Source organism: Capra hircus, chromosome 21, assembly GCF_001704415.2.
Source record: "Capra hircus breed San Clemente chromosome 21, ASM170441v1, whole genome shotgun sequence".
In the NCBI taxonomy this organism is placed as follows: Eukaryota; Metazoa; Chordata; class Mammalia; order Artiodactyla; family Bovidae; genus Capra; species Capra hircus.
This window is the reverse complement of record NC_030828.1, coordinates 57,581,675-57,605,717: the sequence shown is the minus strand read 5'-3', so window position 1 is coordinate 57,605,717 and position 24,043 is coordinate 57,581,675. Positions and strand designations below refer to the sequence as shown.

General features: G+C 35.8%; 1 protein-coding gene across 3 annotated transcripts in view; it reads right to left on the bottom strand.

Moving 5' to 3' along the window:
- Window positions 1-24,043, bottom strand: part of UNC79 (unc-79 homolog (C. elegans)) — a 275,479-nt gene that overhangs the window by 163,066 nt on the left and 88,370 nt on the right. For all 3 annotated transcript variants that reach the window (XM_018066543.1, XM_018066542.1, XM_018066544.1), the window contains one exon: window positions 4,433-4,497. In XM_018066543.1, coding sequence (XP_017922032.1) covers window positions 4,433-4,497 — 65 coding nt within the window. The remainder of the gene's footprint in view (window positions 1-4,432; window positions 4,498-24,043) is intronic.

The window sequence follows — 24,043 nt, the reverse complement described above, 5'->3', positions numbered from 1 at the left end:
CTTGGATGTTTTAAATCAAATGGACAAAATATTCGATGACTAACTGGATTTTGTGCTTTGCATTAGTCTAAACATTTATGACTTACCAAAGAAATTTTGAATTCTGATCCTGCCTTTCAAGAAATAATCAATCCATGCTATAGATATGTATGTAGTTAACACGCCTAGGACACAAATTCTTCTAAAACTTCACTCTGCCTTTTCTTTAGTTTTTGTTGCCTTTTTTTTTTACCAATTTAAAGGAACAAGTGAACTGAATTTATAACCCAAACAGCTTGTCATTTAAAGTTAAAACCCTTAGGGGTTTCAATGGTTGTGGAAGCAAGAGTTCAAATTTCTAAATTTAAATAATTATACCATCAAAATCTGTAAATTATATATTCCCTGGTGCTAAAGACCCAGTGTGAAAATTTTCCTTAGCTAGGATTCATGCTTACTTTGATGCAACAAATAACCACTTTTTGGTGAGTCAAATCAGGGACTGGCAAACTTTCTGCAAATGGCCAAAGGGTAAATATTTCAGGTTTTGTGGGTCATATATTCTCTGTCACAACTACTCAACCCTGCTGTTGTAGCATAATAGCAGCCAGAGACATTGAATAAGCAAACGAGCATAGCTGTGTTCCAATAAAACTTTATTTGCAAAAACAGGCAGCAGGCCAAATTTGGCTGAGAGCCATAGCCATAGCCATTGCTGACTCCCGTGTAAAGTAATTATCTGGGATCCAAATACTTCACAAGGTGATATTTCAAGTAGCGCCAAGTAAAACCAAAAAGCAGAGTGTGGTATAATAGATTATATTTCCAACATACTTTCATTTTAGAATCTATCATAACTTTCAGCTGTTGCTCTTACTTTTTTGCAACCTATTGCAAAAAAAAATAAATAACATTTTTCTATTTGGCAAATTATTATGTAACCAGGCTTCTCTGGTGGCTCAGCTGGTAAAGAATCCGCCTGCAATGTGGGAGATCTGGGTTCGATCCCTGGGTTGAGAAGATACCCTGGAGAAGAGAAAGGAAGATCCCCACTCCAGTATTCTGGCCTGGAGAATTCCATGAACTGTATAGTCCATGGGGTCACAAAGAGAAAGACATGACTGAACAACTTTCACTATTATGTAACCAAGCAGGACCTGATGGGGCCTCCCGGAGACAGACACTTCCCCCAAGCTTCTGCTGTAGCTCCTCTCTGAAGTTACCCAGATAACAGTATCTGATGAACATTTCTCAGGTTGTTTTATAGATACTAAAACCACCACCAAATGGAAGAAATTTATTTGATGATCATGAGTATGTAGCCCCAAACATACTGTGCCTAAGGACTGATAATGTTAACCCCTGTGACACCACTGTGTTACCTCGCCTTCAACCAGTTGGAGAATTATGCTTGAGCTGACCACAGACCATAGACCACCCTGAGACCGCCTCCGGCTCCCTCACCTCACTTGGCCTTTGAAGATGCTTTGCTGTGTCAGCACTACCTGTCCCAGACTATTTGTACAGCACATCACATAATAAATGCTGCACTTGCCTTCACCACAACCTGGTATCAGTAGTTTTAGCTTTACTGCACGCAGATGGGGAAACCCAAGCTTAGTTTGGTAACAATTACTGCCTAGCCTTATGCCTCTCTGTTATGGAGATACTGGGTTTTTTGTGAAGATAAATCCATTTCCCCGAGGTTTTCCCATGCACCCTATATGGACCTGTTCTTCAGTATAGTTAATTTGCTGTCATTTCTATTGTGTCATTGATACTTCTGTTAAGTAAAGATTTTTTTTCATTCCACTCCCCCCAAAAAACTCCTAGGATGTTATAACTATAAATAGTTAATAGTGATTAGCTAATTGACCTCTGACATGTTAAATGAATTAACATAACCCATAACTAGATTTGTGGCTAGTACTGTCAATCCCATTCTACTCTGAACAGATCAGTTTACAACCATATTAATATGTTCATATCTGACTGATCTGTTACATTTTAAAATAGATATTTTCTGTCTACAAATATAATACATGCCCAAGGTAGAGGCTTCAGAAAATGGAGAAAAGGAAGGAAGAAAATCTAAATAGCTCATTAATCCTCCATCTCAATGCAGTCACTAGTAACATTTTAATGAGCATTATCAGTTCATTTTCACTGTGAATGTGACTATGAAATCCTTATACCTAATTTTTAAGCTAAATAGGCATCATACTGTGTAATTTCATAATTTCCTTCTCATTTAACATTATTCTATAAGCATCTGAATTTGAGGTAACTTGATTTATTGTCTGATGCTCATATCTCCATGTATTTGGGGAGTGCTTATATTGTAAAGAAAGAGCAACCCTGAGCCAGACCTGTGGTAAAATCAGCCCCAGCACAGGAAGTGGCAGTAATAATATTACCTCTCTGGCAAGTGTAGAGCAAAAATGTAAAAGGAAGTTCTTTAGGAAAACTGGAGTTGAGAAAGTAAACTTTTGGGGATGAGAAAAACTTCTTAGAACTAGATAGATGTGGTGGTTGCATAATGTTGTGAATGTGGTAAATGCCGCTGAATTGTCCACTTTAAAACAGTCAGTTTCATGCTATGTGAATTTTACCTCCATTTAAAAAATGACAGAAGGTAGAATGGCTGGGCTTATTTTGGAGGACTGGCTATAGGGAACGGCCTGTGAAAAGTGAAGCTGGTCCAGAGGAGAGGACTGGACTGTTTGCCTAGAAGAGAGGGAGAATTTCTAATTCGTGATGATTTCTGTGGGAAGGAAGCCAAAAGCCATTTCTAATCAGAATGCAGCCTGACATGAAATCAAGTAAAAATGACTGGAAAATTAGACAGATTTTCTGTTGATGTCTGGGTAAACCAAAAGAGGGCATTGTGACTCAGGCAGAGAGAAGAAAAGATAGATATAGAAACCAGGGGAACCGTGAAAGTCTCATCATTGTGAAGAATTAAGCTGAATTCTGTGAGTAACATTCAAACTCACCTGCGTTTAGCTCAAAGTGTCCTCACACTAGAAAGTACCTATGAACCCCAAACGTCTACGGATGTTCACAGAAGGGCACACATAGTAGAATGGGAGAGGACTGTGCTGCCATCGTTGGGTTACCCTCACCTGCTCTTTCTTAGCATGAAAGTGTTAGTTGCTCAGTCGTGTCCGACTCTTTGCAACCCCAGGGACTATAGCCTGCCAGGTTTCTCTGTCCATGGGATTCTCCAGGCAAGAATACTGGAGTGGGTTGCCATTCCCTTCTCCAGGGGATCTTCCCAACCCAGGACTCAAACCCGAGTCTCCTGCACTGCAGACAGATTTTTTACCATCTGAGCCACCAGGAAGCATAAATTCATCCAATTTGCTTTCATCAAAAGAAAAGATAAAGCATAATAACACAAAGATGTTCTTTGTTCGTAAAATATATCTAGATGACAATGTGATGTCTGGCACTCCTTTTCCACTTCTGCTATATGAAACATTTTATTTCATTTATATTTTTGTGGTTCCATTCATACTTTTTATATCTCATTTACCTTTTCTACTCTGTTTCTATAAAATGATAATATTATCTTTCTATCATTTGGTAATCTTCACAGTCTACCTATCTACCTATCTATAGAACAAGGGAGGTAAACTCCAATGACAATAGGTTCTAAAAAGTAACTTGAACTTTAGTCACTTGGCCTAATTCCCACTTGTCGTAATATAAAAATTAACCTTTGCAAATCCAGACACAGGTCTCTCTATCCTAGTGTTGTATCTGACAAATATACCATAAATAATTTTGTTAAGTAATGTGATCATTTTTCCTAATATTCAACTTCAAAGATTCAGGGTCATAACAGGACAGAACCAATTTGATGTGGTAGAAAAAGAATAAGGCTGAGAGTCAAGGTACCTGGTTCAGGCTGTGTGACCTTAGAAGAGTTACTTGACCTTTCTAAACCACTGTTCCCTTACCTCTACTGTAATTTTCTATGTGTTTGCTATCCAGCAACCTCTGTCATTTCAACAAAAGTTGCATTCGTGAATTGAGCTGACTTCACAAATTTATCTATTTTTGTCCTATGACTTTGAATTCACATAATAATACACTAGGCCGCTCATAATTTGTAGCAAACTTCTTGAGTTTATTAGCCCAAATAGAAACCAGTCAAGGACTATGTAAATGTTTCACCGGGATTATTCTGAACTATGCCAGTTTCCGACAGCACTTGGCTATGAACTCAGACACAAATTTGTAGACACCACTATGCATTGCTCTGTCTTGAACCAACCCACCAAAATATAGTCAGATCACAGCAGAGTACACTAATCTGAGATTACCACAGAGAATAGGCTTCTGTTTTACAGAGAAGGATGCAATCTCCCTTTCATTTAAGAATTTGCTCCTGACAATTTAGCTACTGACAATACAATATTGCCCCAGCTCTAAAAAAAAACAGTACCTTCACAGCTGGTTTGTTAATTGCATTGTGGCATTCGATGTGCTGGCAGTGGATGGGGTTCCAAGCTGTAAAGCAAAGCATAGCTGATGAGTATTTCTCACTGAAAGTATTTGTGCCCTAGTAAAAACTAGTAAAAAAAATTTTTTTTTCATTACTTTTCCTTTTCCTAAATAGAACCATCACCAGATTTTCTAAAATAATTATTTTTTTAATCTATGAAGTATTTTCTAATTTGGTAAAACCATCACAACTCTATCCATTTTCCCATGGGGAAGATAAGCTAGTGTAAGGTGGCATGCCCAAAAACCATAATATTATTTCATGATGATATGCCTAGTAAACTTTTAGAAGTTTTTACATTTATGATTTCGCTTGATCCTCCAAACAACTCTGTGGGATAGATACAGCAGATTACTAAACTCACTTTATGTGTAAGTTAAAATCTAAAAGGTTAGGTTCCTATGGTCACAGAATTAGTAAGTAACAAGCTGCAGCTAGAACATATATCTCTTGGTTCTCAAAACCCTCTTCTTTTCACTATAGCATACTAGGCCAAACAGCCTAGATTTTTGGCACCAAGAAGTTTTCAGATTCAACCACTAAAAGTGGTTATGTCACCATTCCATTTCCACCCCATCCCCATCAAATGTGGAGACTGAAAAGATGAATTTCTTGCCCACATGCAATGTATCTCTCTCATATGTTGTACTTGCTAAATCACTTTAGTCATGCCCAACTCTTTGTGACCCTATGGACCATAGCCCACCAGGTCTCCCTGTCCTATAGGATTCTCCAGGCAAGAATACAGAGTGGGTTGTCATGCCCTCCAGGGGATCTTCCCAACCCAGGGATCGAACTGACCTTCACATATTACCCACAGTCTAAACCTTTGCTAATCTGTTAATACCCAACTCCTCAACTCAGTATATACACAGAGTGAAGACAAGAACCAAGTGAACTGAGACAGATCAGAACGAGAATTACAATTACTTATCATCATCCAGAATATTCCACAGCCCAAAGCATTTAGTTAACAATATTACACCATAAAAAAGTAATAGGATTATATGTTTGAAAGTAGGACATTTTTCTAAATTGCCATATTCTAAATCTCAGATATACAGATGATACTACTCTAATGGCGGAAATCAATGAGGAACTAAAGAGCTTCTTGATGAAGGTGAAAGAGGAGAGTGAAACATCTGGCTTAAAACTCAACATTCAGACAACTAAGATCATGGCATCTGGTCCCATCAGTTCATAGCAAAATAGATGGGAAAACAATGGAAATGGTGTCAGACTTCATTCTCTTGGGCTCCAAAATCACTGAAGATGGTGACTTCAGCCATGCTCCTTGGAAGAAAAGCTATGACCAACCTAGACAACATATTGAAAAGCAGAGACAATACTTTGCCAACCAAGGTCTATCTAGTCAAAGCTACGGTTTTTCCAGGAGTCATGTATGGATGTGAGAGTTGGACTGTAAAGAAAGCTGAGCACCAAAGAATTGACGCTGTTGAACTGTGGCATTGGAGAAGACTCTTGAGAGTCCCTTGGACTGCAAGGAGATCAAACCAGTCAGTCGTAAAGGAAATCAGTCCTGACTATTCATTGGAAGGACTAATGTGGAAGCTAAAGCTACAATACTTTGGCCACCTGATGCAAAGAACTGACTCATTAGAAAAGACCCTTATGCTGGGAAAGATTGAAGGCGGGAGAAGGGGACGGCAGAGGATGAGATGGTTCGATGGCATCACAGACTCAATGGACATGAGTTTGAGTAAGCTCCAGGAGTTGGTAATGGACAGGGAAGCCTGGCGTGCTGCAGTCCATGGGTTTGCAAAGAGTCAGACACGACTGAGAAACTGAACTGAACTGAATGGCAGAAACTGAAAAGGAACTAAAGAGCCTCTTGATGAGGGTGAAAGAGGAGAGTGAAAAAGCTGGCTTAAAACTCAACATTCAAAAAATAAGATCATGGCATCCGGTCCCATCATTTCATGGCAAATAGATGGAGGAAAAGTAGAAACAGTGGCATATTTTATTTTCTTGAGCTCCAAAATCACTGCAGATAGTGACAGCAGCCATGAAATTAAAAAACTTGCTCCATGGAAGAAAAGCTATGGCAAACCTAGACAGTGTACTAAAATGCAGACACATCACTTTGCTGACAAAGTCTGTATAGGCAAAGCTATGGTTTTTCCAGTAGTCATATATGGATGTGAGAGTCGGACCATAAAGAAGGCTGAGCACTGAAGAACTGATGCTTTCAAATTGTGGTACTGGAGAAGACTCTTGAGAGTCCCTTGGACAACAAGGAGATCAAACCAGTCAATCTTGAAGGAAATCAAAACCGAATATTCATTGGAAAGACTGATGCTGAAGCTGAAGCTCCAATACTTTGACCACATGATGTGAAGAGCCAACTCATTGAGAAAGACCTTGATGCTGGCGAAAATTGAGGGCAGGAGGAGAAGGGGGTGACAGAGGATCATATGTTTGGATGGCATCACCAACTCAATGGACATGAGTTTGAGCAACCTCTGGGTGATAGCAAAGGACAGAGAAGCCTGGCATGCTGCAGTCCATGGGGTTGCAAAGAGTTGGACACAACTTGGCAACTGAAAAGCAAAATATTTGATAAGAAACTAAAAGGATGGGAGGGAGAAAATGAAAGTGTACAGGGTTTTTATATTACATGTAAACTAGTATAGTATTATTTGAAGGTAGACTATGAAGTTAAAGGTGCATATTGCAATTGAAGAATTGTAGAGTAATTCTTTTTTAAAAAAAGCTGTAGCTAACAATTCAAAGAGAGAAAAATGGAACAGTAAAAACTAATTCAAAAGAAGGCAAGATATCCAAGAGGAACAACGAATAGATGCGGCAAATAGAAAACTAGCACAAGATAACAGACAGAAGCCTAATAATATCTGTAATTACATCAAGTATAAATAGCCTATAAACAAATATACATTATTTATACAAATAATGTATTTGTATAAACAAATACATTAAAAGACAAAGATTGTCAAATAGGATTTAAATTTCTCAAAAAGCATGACCCAAATATATGCTGCCTAAGAGAAACACACTTGAAATGTTAAAAGTAGATGAGAGAAAAAACTGTTATGATTCAAATGCTAATCATAATAAAGCTGGAATGTCTCTATAAATATCAGACAAGTAGACTCCAAGGCAAAGAATATTACTGGGAACAAAGAAGGATATTTCACAATGATGAAAATGTCAATTCATCAAGATTACAAAACAGCCATAAAAATGAGTGTATCTAATGACAGAATTTCAAATTATATAAAGCAAAACTTAGAGGATAACTTAGAGGAGAAATAAGTCCATAATTAGTGTTGTAAATTTCAACAATCCTCTCTCAGTAATTGATAAAACAAGCAGACCAAAAAAATCAATAAAAATAGGAGACTTGAACAACATTCTCAACAACTTGACTTAATTGATAATGATAGAATTCTCCACCCAACAACTGGAACAGACACAGTGTCTAGGAGACATGTGCTAAGAGCACAGGCAGAATTTACTAAGACAGTATTCTCATCCGTAAAGTAAGCCTCAACAATCTAAATGGAGTGATAGAATAAATTATGTTCTCTGACCTCAATAGAATTAAACTAGAAATAAATAACAAAAAGATATCTAGAATATAACCAAATATTTGTACATTTAAAAAAGCTTACTTCTAATCAAGTAAGCCAGAAAGAAAAACACCAATACAGTATACTAACACATATATATGGAATTTAGAAAGATGGTAATGATGACCCTGTATGCGAGACAGCAAAAGAGACACTTTTGGAGAGCAAAAGAGCAGACTTTTGGACTCTGAGGGAGAGGGAGAGGGTGGGATGATTTGGGAGAATGGCATTGAAACATGCACACTATCGTGTAAGAAACGAATCGCCAGTCTATGTTCGATGCAGGATACAGGATGCTTGGGGCTGGTGCACCGGGATGATCCAGAGAGATGATATGGGGTGGGAGGTGGGAGGGGGGTTCATGTTTGGGAACTCATGTACACCCATGGTGGATTCATGTCAATGTATGGCAAAACCAATACAGTATTGTAAAGTAAAATAAAGTAAAAATAAAAATTAAAAAAATAAAATAAAATAAAAAAGCTTACTTCTAATCAATCCATAAATCAAAGAGAAATTACAAGGAATATTAGAAAATATTTGTTTCTGAAATATAATGAAACCACAGCATTTTGAATTTGTAGGCTGCAATTAAAGCTTAAAGGGAAATTTTTATCTTTAAATTCTTGCTCTGAAAAATTTCAAAGATCCAGAATAAATGATTGATACTTCTATTTAATAATATACAAAAATGACAAATTCAATCCAATGTTATTAGAAGGAAGAAAATAATAAAGATAGAAGTAAATATCAATAAAACTGAGAACAAAAAACCAACAGAAAATCATAAAACAAATGCTGTGGGTTTTTTTAGAAAGTTCAATAAAATTGATAAGCCCCTAGGTAGACTGATGAATTAGGAAATATAAAGAAGCAAACTATCAATTTTAGGAATGAAAGGTAGGACATCACTGCAGATACTAGACACATGCCAATAAATTACATAAGTTGGATGAAATGCTCACATTCAACAAAAAGCACAGTTAGGAAATTACAAAATTCAACTCAATAAAAAGTAGACAGTTAAATGCCCCATTATATTCAATTGAATTAATAATGTAAAACTTGCCCACAAAGAAAACCTCAAGACCAGATGGATTTACCAAATGGATTCACTATTAACTATTACAGGAATAAATAATACAAATCTTACATAAACTCAGAAAATAAAAGAAGAAACAATTTCCAACTTGTTTTATGAAGCCAGCATTACTTTGTAAACAAAACTAGATGAAAACATTACACAAAAGAAAAGTAGATCAATATCCCTCATAAATGCAGGAGCAAGAACACTTGGCAAAAAATTAGCAATTAAGTCTGGCAGGATAATATAACTGAAAAGTGGAACATATCCCAGGAATGCAAGGTTGGCTTAATGCTGCAAAGTAAATCAATGCAATTCACCTCATTAATGGAATTAAGTGGGGAAGTCATATGATCATTTAATAGGAGAAATCACATTTGACAAAAACTAACATTCATTCACAATAAAAATTCTCAACAAACTATGAATAGATGGGGACTTCCTTAACATGATAAAAAGCATCTGTGAAAAATCTACAGCTAACATCATGTTTAACAGTAAAAGCCTGAACACTTTCCCGCCACAAATGAAGGGGAAAAACAAATAAATCCATGTTCAGCACTTCTATTCAATACTAAACTGGAGATAAGAGCCAGTGCAATAAGAAAAAGAAAATAAGAAAGGAAGTGGGGAAAGAAAGGAAGGAAGGGAAAGAGAGAGAAGGAGGGAACCAGGCCGGTAAGCAGGCAGACAAACATACAAATTAAAAGCAAAAAATATATATCTTTATTTGCAAGAAAGCAAATCATGTATACAGAAAAATTCTTAAGAAACTTAGAAATAAGCTACAAAAAATAAGTGAATTTAGCAAGGTTGGAGGATGTAAAGTCAATACAAAAGGTAAATTATATTTCTATATAATGGCAATAACCAAGTAGAATATTAAAATTTAAAACACTATTTACAATAGCACCCAAAATATAAAATATTGAGGAATACCTTTAACAAAATATCAGTAGGACCTGTACACTGAAAACTAGTAAATATTGCTGAAAGAAATTAAAGATTTCTTTAATTTATTTATTTAAATTATTTATTTAACTTTTTTATTTATTCACCTAAATAAATGGTCAGAATTGCCACATTTATGAATTGGAAGACTCAATATTGAGTCTTTTTCTCAGGATGTCAATTCTCCCCCAGATTAAACAACATATTCAATGTAATCCCAGTCAAACCAGAATGCTTTGTAGAAATTGACAAACTGAGAGTAATATTTCTATTAAAATATAAAAGTCCTATAAGAGTCAAAACAATTTTGAAAAGGAACAAATCTGGAGGATTTAAACTACGTAATTTCAAGATTTACTATAAAACTACATTAGTCAAGATAGTATGATAATGGTGTGAAGATAGACAATGAAATAGATTCATGCATATCTGAGCAATTAGTTTTTAACAAAATAGTCATTGCAATCCAATGTGGAAAGAGCAAGTTTTTCAACAAATTGAACTGAAACAAAGAAGTCAACCCTTACGTCCCACCATATACAAAAATTAATTCCAAATGAGTCATATACTTAAATGTAAAAGCTTAAACTATAAAGCTTCTAGAATAAAACATTGGAGAATTTCCTTATAACCTTAGGGGAGACTAAAGAAAAACTATAAAAGAAAAATCAATAAATTGAATTTTATTAAATTGAAAATTTTGATCTTTGAAATACCTGAAAAGGAAATTCCCTGACTGAAAGGCCACATCCATAATATATATATATCTGAAAAACAAGTCTTCTATTTTGAACATCAATAGACTGGAAATCCAATTTAAAAATGAACAAAAGATTTCAGTGAGAACTTTACAAAAATATATACAAATGGCCAATAAGCACCTGTAAAGATGTTCATTATCACTAGTCATCAGAGAAATGAAACAACAATGTATTATTACCACCTGGCTATCAGAATGTATAACATCAAAAAGACCAACAATCCCAAGTATTGATAACAATATAGCATTAGGACTGTCGATATACTTCTGGAGGGAGTATAAAATGGAACAATCACTTCTAAAAAACGATTTGAACATTTCTTTTAAAATTAAATATATACTTACTTGCCAAACAATCCAGTATTTTCATGCCCAGTATTTATTAAGAGAAATAAATGTGTATCTTCATAAAAAATACTTTTTTATATGAATGTTTATAGCTTTACTCATAATAGGTAAAAGTGTTCATCAAGAAACCGATGGATAAACTGTGATATAGCCATACAATGCATTACTATCAGTATTTTTTAAATGAATTACTGATATACCAACATGAATAAACTCTAAAAACATTATGCTAAATGAAATAAGCAGACACAAAAATAGTATATACTATGTGATTCCATTCATATGAAGTCCTAGGACAGGCAAAACTAGTATATAATGACAGAAAGCAGATCAGTGGTTGTCTATGGTGAACTTACTAAAAAGAAAGCTGGAGATATTCTGCGGATGATGGAAATGTTCTGTGTATCGATTATAGCTTTGGTTACATTAGTATATACATTTGTCAAAAGTTATCAAACTATGCTTAAAATGTGTTATTTTACTGAAGGAAAATTATAACTCAATAAAACTGTCTTTAAGAAATGAAGGATCAATCAAATGTATACTTCAAAGGAAAAGAAACACTGTACTGAAACACAAGAGAAAACATTTGTCTGACCATCATCTAGTCTTTGAATCAAATTAGGAAAGTGTGTGGCATCTCGAACATGAAGCAAGAACACAAAACCTCTATAAAACAGGAATAGAAAGTCAAAATAATTTAGGGTGACAAAGGACACTAACAGAATGAAACAAAAACAGATTTAGATAAAAGATATGATAAATGTAATTAAACTAAAAATGAAATAGCAAACTTAGAAACACTCATTCAATGCAATAAATATTACTCAGTTTGGGTAAAAGTCAACTAGGTTATAAAGAAAATTAACCTAAGAAGCTATACCAACCTATGCATTCAGCAAAAACAAGACCTGTAGCTTATAGTAGCTCAGATCAAGAGCTCCTTATTGCAAAATTCAGACAAATTGAAGAAAGCAGGGTAAAATCACTAGGCCATTCAGGTATGACCTAAATCAAACCCTTTATGATTATACAGTGGAAGTGACAAATAGATTCAAGGAATTAGATTTGATAGATAGAGCGCATGAAGAACAATGGAGGTTTGTGACATTGTACAGGAGGCAGTGATCAAAACTATCCCCAAGAAAAAGAAATGCAAGAAGGCAAAATGGTTGCGGAGGCTTTACAGATTGCTGAGAAAAAAAGAGAAGCAAAAAGCAGAGAGGGAAAGATACACACATCTGAATGCAGAGTTCCAAAGAATAGCAAGGAGAGATAAGACAGCCTTCCTAAGTGAACAATGCAAAAAAATAAAGGAAAAAAATAGAATGGGAAAGACTAGAGATGTCTTCAAGAAAATTAGAGATACGAAGGGAATATTTCATGCAAAGATGGGCACAATAAAGGACAGAAACAGTAAGGACCTAAAAGAAGCAAATGAGATTAAAAGACGTGGCAAAAATACACAGAAGAAATGTACCAGAAAAAGGTCGTGATAACCCGGATAGCCACAATGGTGTGGTCACTCACCTAGAGCCAGACATCCTGGGGTGTGAAGTCAAGTGGGCCTTAAGAAGCATTACTATGAACAAAGCTAGTGGAGGTGATGGAATTCCAGCTGAACTATTTCAGATCCTAAGAGATGATGCTGTGAAAGTGCTGCACTTAATATGCCAGCAAATTTGGAAAAGTCAGCAGTGGCCACAGGACTGGAAAAGGTCGGTTTTCATTCCAATCCCAAAGAAAGGCAATGCCAGAGAATGTTCAAACTACCATACAATTGTGCTCATTTCACATACTAGCAAGGTAATGCTCAAAATCCTTCAATCTAGGCTTCAACAGTGTGTGAACTGAGAACTTCCATATGTACAAGCTGGATTTAGAAAACGCAGAGGAACCAGGAATCAAATTGCAGACATCCGCTAGATCATAGAAAAAGCAAGGGAACTCCAGGAAAACCTCTATTCTTCTTCATTGACTATGTTATAACTTTTGACTCTGTGGATCACAGCAAACTGTGAAAATTTCTGAAAGTGATGGAAATACCAGACCACCATACCTGCCTCCTAAGAGACCTGTAAGCAGGTCAAGAAGCAACAGTTAGAACCTACATGGAACAGCAGACTGGTTCAAAATTGGGATAAGAGTATGTCAAGGCTGTATGTTATCACTTTGCTTATTTAACTTATATTCAGAGTACATCATGCAAAATGCTGGGCTGAATGAATCACAAGCTAGAATTAAGATTGCCAGGAGAAATATCAATAACCTCAAAAATACAGATGACACCACTCTAATGGCAGAAAGCAAGGGGGGAACTAAAGAGCCTCTTGATGAAGATAAATGAGGAGAATGAAAAAGCTGGCTTAAAACTCAGTATTTAAAAAACTAAGATCATGCCATCCGGTCCCCTCACTTCATGGCAAATAGATGGGGATAAAATGGAAACAGTGACAGGCTTTATTTTCTTGGGCTCAAAAGTCACTGCAGATGGTGACTGAGCAATGAAATTAAAAGATGCTTACTCCTTGGGAAAAAAGCTATGACAAATTAATTAAAAGATATTTATATAGCAATATTTTTTTAAAGCTATTTAAGAAAAAAAAATAGATAAGGCTCCATGAATTAAGAACAACAAAAGTAACTCCTCTAACAGACAAAATCATGGGTTTAAGGCTTGTCTTCTATAACTCTGAATGCCAGGAAACAGTGAAGCAATTTTTACATATCTTTCACAGTGAAGCAGAGATTTTTTTTCATGATGTAATAGAAAGACACTCTTAAATATACCTGACCTTGAAAATATATATACATTCCACCACTGAAAATATTACAGAAAAAAAAAATTCTGAGTTCTATTTCCCCAGAAATGATAGACAAATTAATTCAAGCCAATTCTCCTACTGAGAATACTTAGAAAACCAGACACAATTAAATGAAAAAAAAACAAATGAACCCAGAGAATTTTATGGGAGAATTGTGGGGCCATGATCCAAAAGAAGAAGGGATTGCCAAAAGGTGGACCTGGCATCTGAGTCCACTCTTTCTCCTTTGCCTATTTCTCTTTCTGCCAATTCTGCAACATGAGCCAATTTCAACAGACTCTCTGACACAAGAGAACTAAATTTGGAACTGGTTGACCACCAAAGAATGGGAAACCTAAAAATCACCCTGGGCTGTGGGTAGAGGTCCCAAAAGGTCACACCCTAGGAGTAAAGGGGAACTAGAAATAGACCAACCCTCACAGGGACTGAAGACCAGCTTCAAATTATCTCAAGAATTTATCGTAGATTTTTTTTTTTTTTGAGCTTCATCAAAGTGACCTGGGTTACCAATGTCTACAGTTTCCTTCCAGAAGCAAACATAAATACTTTCTGAAGAAATACAAATTAATCCTAAACCTCAAATTAACTCTATAGCTTTTCTATCCAATATCTTACACACAATTTTTTCTTAAGAACATAAAATAAAAAGATAAGACAGCAAAAGAAATTCAACAGAATCAGAGCCACCAGAGATCTAGAATACTGTTATCAGAAACAGACTTTAAAATAAATATGCTTAATATATGTTATAAAGTAAGACAAATTAGAGATTATAATCAAATAATTGGAACTTTTAAAGCACCAAATGGAAATTCTAGAACTTAAAAACATAATTAACAAAATGAAGACTACATTTGGGAAGCTAAACAACTAATGAGGAGAAAGGAAAATCAGACAAAGAGATTCTGAAAGAAGCATAGAAAGATGAAATAGGAAAGGATAATGCAAGAAATATCCATAGACGACATGGGAGAGAAGATCTAACATATGTGTCATTGGAATTCCAGAAAGAAAGATGAGAATATGGTATAAAGCCATTGTTGAAGAAATAAGGAAACTTCCAATTACAACCATGATATTTTAATAATATAAGAACTTATCCTTCAACTGCAAAAAAATGTATAAAGCAACTCATTTTCAACACTGGGTATAGATTTTAACACAAGACTGCAATCTTTTGAAAAAGGAAGAACACACAAATTAAGTTCTACATTCACTTTGGTTTTCTGCCTGGGAATATTTCCAAACTGCAGCAAAAAGAAGTGGAGCCCAATAAGTAATTAGCATTTTCAGTGAGTAGAGGAAACATCACAGTAAAGAATTGCTACGGCAACTGGAAATTGAGTAAAGGAAGAACAACAGGGAGTGCCAGAGAACAGGTCCCATAAATCTGTGTAAGGATGCTCCTCAGGTCCTTGGCTTAATCCTAAACTTCACGGGCTCACAGAAAAGCTCTACAAGGACTAGCAGAGAACACAAGCTGAACGGCTTAATGGCTAAAAGCTGAACAGTGATTTTAGAGGTCACATAGGGCTAGAGATGCACTGTATTTCCAATACAGCCAAAGTAAGTAACTTTGGTGAACACACCAGGAATTTAGGAGCCCACAGATAGGTCACTACTAAAAAAGTAAAAGCCAATATCTCTGATGAATATAGATATAAAAATTCTCAATAAAATACCAGCAAACTGACTTCAGCAGCACATGAAAAGGATCATTTACAAAGGTCAAGTGGGATTTATCACTAGGATGCAAAAATAGTTCAACAAACACAAATCAATACATATGATACATTGCGTTAGCAGAGTGAAAGAAAAAATCATGATTACCTCAACAGAAGCAGAAAAAGCATATGACAAAATTCAATATCCCTTCTTGATTTAAAAAATCTTAACAAATCAGGCATAGAAGGAAAATATCTCATCATTAACAAGGACCATATATAACAAGTCCACAGCTAACATCATACTCAGTGGTGGAAGGCTGAAAGCTTTTCCTCTAAGTTCAAGATCAAGACAAAGTACCCACCACCCCTATTCAACATAGTACTGAAAGTCCCAGCTAGAGGAATTAGGCAAGAAAAATAAATAAAAGGTATGAGAATTGGAAAGGAAGATGTAAGCTTGTTTCTATTTCCAGATGACATTATAATATAAACAGAAGATCCTGAAAACACAACAAGAAAACGTACATCTCATCAATGAATTCTGTTAAGTTGAAAGATACAAAATAGAGATACAAAAATTAGTAGTATTTCTGTATACTAACAATGCATTTTGTGAAAAAGAAATAAATCAACTACATTTACAATAGCATCAAAAATTATAAAATACTTAGGAATAAACTTAACCAAGCAAGTGAAAGACCTCTAGTCTGAAAACTATAAGACATTGCTGAAAGAAATCAAAGAAAGCATAAATAAATGGAAAGGTATCCCATGTTAATGAAGAGGAAGAGTTAATAGTGTTAAAATTTCAATACTACCAAAATCCATCTATAGATTCAATGCAATTCCTATCAATATTAAAATGACATATTTTATAGATGTAGAAAACACTTAAAATTTCTAAGGAACCACAAAAGACCTCAAATAGTCAAAGAAATTCTGAGAAAGAACAAAGCATGAGGCGTCACATTCCTTGATTTGAAGCTATACTTTTAAACTATAATAATCAAAATAGTATGATACCAACATAGAAACAGATCTACAACCAATGGAACAGAACTGAAAGCCCAGAACTAAACCCAAGCATATACAGTCAATTAGTATTTGACAAGGGAGCCAGGAATCTCAATGGAGAAAAGACAGTCTCTTCAGTAACTGGATATTCACATGTAAAAATAAATAAATAAATAAAACTGGACCCCTATCTTGTATTACTCACAAAAAATTTACTCAAAAGGAATTAAAGATTTAAATGTAAGTCATGAAAACATAAGAATAAAGCTCCTTCACATGTGTTTGATTATCATTTTTTTAATATGACACCTAAGCATAAACAATAAAATCAAAAATAAGTAAGTGGGACTACACCAAACTGAAAAGCTTTTTCGCAGCCAAAGAAACCTTCAACAAAGTAAAAAGCAACCTATGGAATGGCAATAAATATTTCTAAACCATATATCCAATAAGTAGTTAACATCCAAAATATATAAAGAATTCATACAGCTCCATAGCAAAGAAAAAAAAAAGAAAGCAGTATAAAAATAAGCAAAGGACCTAAATAGATGTTTTCCAAAGAAGATATGTAAAAAGCCAACAGGTACATGAAAAGATTCTCAACCCCACTAGTCATTAGGGAAATGCAAATTAAAAACCACAATGAAATGCTACCTCACACCTGTTAGAATGACCATCATCCAAAAGACAGGAGATAAGAAATGCGGAAACTTTCCATACTATTGTAAATTAGTACAGCCATTATGTAAGACAGTAAAAGGAATACTCAAAAAATTAAAACTAGAACTACCATTTCCACTTCTGGAAATATGTCCCAAGGAAATGAAAATAGTAACTTGAAAGGATATCTGCACCCCCATGCTCACAGTACCATTACTTACGATAGCCACGACATGTGAGCAACGTAAGAGTCCATCAACGGATAAAAGTTGTGAGTTCAAATTTCCAGTTAAAAGATAAATAATTACTAGGAGTTGAGGTACAACATGAAGATTATAACTAACACTGCTGTATGATATATAGGAAAGTTATTAAGAGAGTAAATCCTGAGTTCTCGCCACATGGAGAAAATTTTTTTCCTTTCTCTTCTTTGTGTTGATATACAGGATGATGGGCACCAAACTTATGGCAGTAATAATTTCACAATGTATGCAAATCAAATCATCAGGCTGTATACCATAAACTTATACAGTGGCATATGTTATTTCTCAATAAAACTGGAAAAAAATGACAATTTCAATCATATAGAAAAAAATGAAAAATTTTTCAAAAGAAAAAAAAGGGGGGCAATTTAATCTTCAAAAGAGCAACAACTTGGCATGAAACTAGAAACCAGCCACAGAAAGAGCAATGAGGGAAAAAACAACTCAGTTCAGTTCAGTTCAGTTGTTCAATCAACTCTTTGTGACCCCATGGACTGCAGCAAGTCAGGCTTCCTTGTTCATTACCAACTCTTGGAGCTTGCTCAGACTTATGTCCATTGAGTTGGTGATGCCATCCAACCATCTCATCCCCTGTTGTCTGCTTCTCCTCCTGCCTTCAATCTTTCCCAACATCAGGGTCTTTTCCAATGAGTCATTTCTTCACATCAGGTGGCCAAAATATTGCAGCTTCAGCTTTAGCATCAGTCCTTCCAATGAATATTCAGGACTGATTTCCTTTAAGATTGACTGGTTTGATCTTGCAGTCCAAGGGACTCTCAAGAGTCTTCTCTAACACCACAGTTCAAAAGCATCAATTCTTCAGTGCTCAGCTTTCTTTAAAGTACAACTCTCACATCCATACATGACTACTGGAAAAACCATAGCTTTGACTGGATGCACCTTTGTTGGCAAAGTAACGCATCTCCTTTTAATACACTGTCCAGGTTTGTCATAGCTTTTCTTCCAAAGAACAAGCATCTTTTAATTTCATGGTTGCAGTCACCATCCACAATGATTTTGGAGCCCCAAAAAATTAAGTCTGTCACTGTTTCCATTGTTTCCCCATCTATTTTGCCACGAAGTGATGGGACCAGATGCCATGATCTTAGTTTTTTGAATGTTGAGTTTTAAGCCAGCTTTTTCACTCTCCTCTTTCATTTTACTCAAGAAGATCTTTAGGTCTTCTTCGCTTTCTGCCATAAAGGTGGTGTTATCTGCATATCTGAGGTTATTGATATTTCTCCCACAATCTTGATTCCAGCTTGTGCTTCATCCAGCTCGGCATTTCCCATGATGTACTGAGACCAGTTGGATTTGATTACAGAACTTCTACAGGACTGGGGAAACAGACTCTTAGAAGACACAAACAAAACCTTGTGCACACCAGGAGCCAGGAAAAAGAAACTGATCCAGACTTGCCTGTGGGTGTCCAGGAGTCTTGGGTGAAGGAGTGGGTCAACAGTGGCCTGCTGCACAGTCAGGGCACTGAATATAACAGTGCCTGCACAAGTCCTTCTGAAGGAGGTCGCCATTACCTTCATTACCCCTACCATAGTTTGGCCTCAGGCCAAACAACAGGGAGGGAACACAGCCCCACCCAACAAAGGAAAATTGGATTAAAGATTTACTGAGCATGGCTCCACCCATCAGAACAAGACCCAGTTTCCCCCACAGTCAGTCTCTCCCATCAGGAAGCTTCCATAAGCCTCTTATCCTTATCCATCAGAGTGAAAATCACAATCATAGAAAACCAACCAAACTGATCACATGGATCACAGCCTTGTCTAACTCAATGAAACTATGAGCCATGCCATATAGGGCCACCCAAGACCAACAGGTCATGGTGGAGAGTTCTGACAAAATGGGGTCCACTGGAGAAGGGAATAGCAAACCACTTCAGTATTCTTGCCTTGAGAACCCCATGAACAGTATGAAAAGGCAAAAAACGATTACATGGAGACTAAACAATCTGCTACTCAAAAACCAACGAATTAACAATGAAATCAAAGAGGAAATTTTAAAATGCCTGAGGAAAACAACAATGAACACTGAAACATATGAAACAGATGGGATACAACAAAAGAATATATATATATGTAAAACTGAATCACTTTGTTGCACAGCAAAAATTAACACAACATTGTATGTAAATCAATTATACTTCAATCAATTTTTTAAAGTCAATAAAATAAATATTAAACTTAAAAAGAAAAACCTATGGGATGCAGCAAAAGCAGTCCTAAGAGGGAATTTCACAGTGCTATAGGCCTTTCTCAAAAAAAAAAAAAAAAAAAAAAAAACCAAGAAAAATCCTGAATAAACAACCTACACTACCACCTAAAAAACTTTTAAAAGAACAAACAAAACCTAAAGTAAGCAAAAGAAAGGAAATAATAAAGATCATAGAGGAAATAAATAAGAGATTGTTTAAAAATAGAAAATAATCAAAGAGCTAGTTTTTTGAAAAAGTATAAACAAAATCAAAAAACCCTCTGGCCAGGCTCACCAAGAAGAAAAGAAAGAGGACTCAAATAAACAAAATAAGAAATGAAAGAGGAGAAATAATAACCAATTCCACAGAAATACAAAAAAAAAAAAAATCAAGAAAACACTATGAACACTTTTATGCCAATAACATAGACAACCCAGATGCAATGAACAAGTTTCTAGAAACATACAGCCTGCCAAAACTGAATCAAAAAGAAATATAATTTGAATAAACTGACCACCAGAAGTAAAACAGAATCCATAATTTTAGAAAAAAACTCCCTGCAAACAAAAGTCCAGGATGAGGTGGCTTCACTGGGGAATTCTATCAAACATTCAAAGAAGAACTATACCTATCCTTCTCAAACTCTCAAAAGACTGAAGAGGAGGGAACACTCCCAAAGTCACTCTATGAAGCCAAAACCAAGGACCCTATTAAAAATAAAATGGGCCAATATCTTTGATGAATATAGATGCAAAAATCCTCAACAATATATTAGCAAACTGAATGCAGGAACACATAAAAAGGATTATACACCATTATCAAGTTGGAGTCACAAGACAAGGATGCTCTCTCCCATCACTTTTATTCAACATAGTATTTAAAGTTCTAGCCACAGCAGTCAGACCAGAGAAAAGTAAAAGGTATCCAAATAAGAAGGGAAGAGGTAAAATTGTCTCATATATATATGACATGATACTCTATAAAGAAAACACTAAAAACTCCACACAAAAACTATTAGAACTGATAGACAAGCAGGATACAAGATTATTATACAGAAAGTTTTTGCCTTTGTTTACATTAACAATGAACTATATCAGAAGGAGAAAGTAAAAAAAAAAAAAAAAAAACTAAATCACATTTTAAAAAATATCTAGGAATAAACCTAACCAAGCAGGTTTAAGATGTATACACTGAGAACTATAAAACATTGATAAAGGCAACTGAAGATGATTTAAGGAAATGGAAAGATATCCCATGCTCTTGAATTGGAAGAATTAATACAGTTAAAATAGTCACACTACTCCAAACAATTTACAGATATAATGTGAACCCTATCAAATTACTCATGACTTTTTCACAGAACTAGAACAAATAATTCTAAAATTTATAAAGAATCACAAAAGACCCAGAATTGCCAAAGTAATCCTGAGGAAAGAGAACAAAGCTGGAGGTATAACCTTTCAGACTTCAGACAATACTACAAAGCGACATTAATCAAAATAGCATGGCTTTGGCACAAAAGACATACAGGTCACTGGAATGGAAAACAGAGCCCAAAAATAAATCCACACACCAATGGTCAATGAATCTTCAATAAAGGAGGCAAGAATATACCATGGAGAAAAGACAGTCTCTTCAAATTGTGTTGGAAAAGCTGGACAGTCACATGTAAATCAATGAAGTTAGAACACTCGCTTATACCATATAAAATAATAAACTCAAAATGGCTTAAAGACTCAAATATAGGGATTTCCCTGGTGGTCCCACTAGAGACTAAGACTCCACGCTCCCAATGCAGGGAGCCCAGGTTTCATCCCTGATCAAGGAACTAGATCAAACATGCTGCAATGAAGAGTTCCTATGTTGCAACTAAGGATTTTGCATGCTGCAACTAATAGATCCTGCATGCTACAACTAAAAGATTTCACGTACTGCAACTAAAACCCAATGCAGCTAAATAAATAAATAACTATTTCTTTAAAAGACTTAAGTATAAGACACAACACCATAAAACTCCTCGGAGAGAACATAGGCAAAATATTCTCTGACACAAATCGTAGCAGTATTTTCTTAGACTGTCTGCCAAGGCAAAAGAAAGGAAAATAAATAAATAAACAAACAGGACCTAATCAAACGTGCGAACATTTGCACAACAAAGGAAGCCATAAACAAAATGAAAAGCAAATCTACAGAATGGGAGAAATTATTTGTAAATGAAGCAACTGACAGGAGCTTAATCTGACTTAAAATCAAATCAAGTAGTAATTATATTACATATATGTGGACAAAGTACTTCAATTAAAAGGCAAAGATCATGAAAACTGAGTTTAAAAACTAGAACTATATGCTACTTACAAGACACACATGAAATACAAAAATATTAAAAAGTTGAAAACAAAACATTGGAAAATACCACACATGCACTCTTGAAAGCTGGTGTAGATATATTAGAATAAAACAAAGTACATTTTAACAGACAAAAAGGCATTACTAGTAGAAGGCAATGGCACCCCACTCCAGTACTCTTGCCTGGAAAATCCCATGGATGGAGGAGCCTGGTGGGCTGCAGTCCATGGGGTCGCTAAGAGTCAGACACGGCTGAGCAACTTCACTTTCACTTTTCACTTTCATGCATTGGAGAAAGAAATGGCATCCCACTCCAGTGTTCTTGCCTGGAGAATCCCAGGGACGGGGGAGCCTGGTGGGCTGCCGTCTGTGCGGTCGCACAGAGTCGGACACAGCTGAAGCAACTTAGCAGCAGCAGCAGCAGTAATAAAGAAGTGCACTTCATAATGGTAAGTCTCAGTTCACCAGGAAGATGAACTGAAGTGTGCTCAGTCACTTCAGTTGTGTCCGGCTCGTCGTGACCCTATGGACTGTAGCCCACCAGGCTCCCTTGTCCATGGAATTCTCCAGGCAAGAATACTAGAGTGGGTTGCTATAACTTCCTCCAGGAGACCTTCCCAATCCAGGGATCAAACCCCCATCTCCTGTGTCTCCTGCATTGCTGGCAATTTTTTTTACCACTGAGCCACCAGGGAAGCCCCACCAAGAAAATACTGTATTCTAAATTTGTATGCATCTAATAATACAGCTCCCAAATTTATACAGCAAATATTGACAACTACAAGGTGCAATATACAAATCCGCAGTCATCATGGGAGAGTTTAACATTCTACTCTTGGTAACTGATGCAAAAAATATACAAAAATGCAATAAGGATATAGAACGTTTGAACTATACAATAAAAAATTTTATTTAATTGACATACATAGAACATAGTACCAAACAATAGCTAAATATAAGTTCTTTTTAAATACACAGGAACATTACAAAAATGACCATAAACTTACCCTAAAGAAAGTGTTAAAATTGTCAAAGTAATGAAATAATATGAAGTATATTGTCTGATTATAGAGGAATCAAGCTATAAATCAATACAAAACTTCACTACAAAAACCTCCTTATGATTAGAAATTATCATCCTTCTAAATGACGCATGGATCAAAGAAGAAACCTCAGGGAACTTAGGACTCAGCATAACACAGAAGGTTTTAGCAAGTACAAGGCAAGAGACACAAAAGGTATAAGGAATGAAAAGGAGACATTAAACTGTCATCTTGTGCTTCTGCTAAGTCACTTCATTCATGTCCGATTCTTTGCAACCCTATGGACAGTAACCTGCCAGGCTCTCCTGTCCATGGATTCCCCAGATAAGAATATTGGAGTGGGCTGTCATGCCTTCCTCAAGGGATCGAACCTGCATCTCCCTCATTAAGGTTCTTAACCACTAGGGCCATCTGGGAAGCCCTAAACTGTTATCATTCAAAAATAATACAGCTTTACACATGAGAAATTTTTAATAAGTGTCTGCACTTATTAAAAAGTGTCTGCAAATATATTATTAGAATTAAAAAGTGAATTTACCAAGGTGGCCAAATATAAGATCAGTATACCCTGGTGGCTCAGACAGTAAAGAATCTGTCTGCAGTGCAGGAGACCCAGGTTTGATCCCTGGGTTGGGAAGATGCCCTGAAGAAGGAAATGGCAACCCACTCCAGTATTCTTGCCTGGAAAATCCCATGGGCCGAGGAGCCTGGCGGGCTACAGTTCATGGGGTCGCAAAGAGTCAGACGCGACTGAGCGACTAACACTT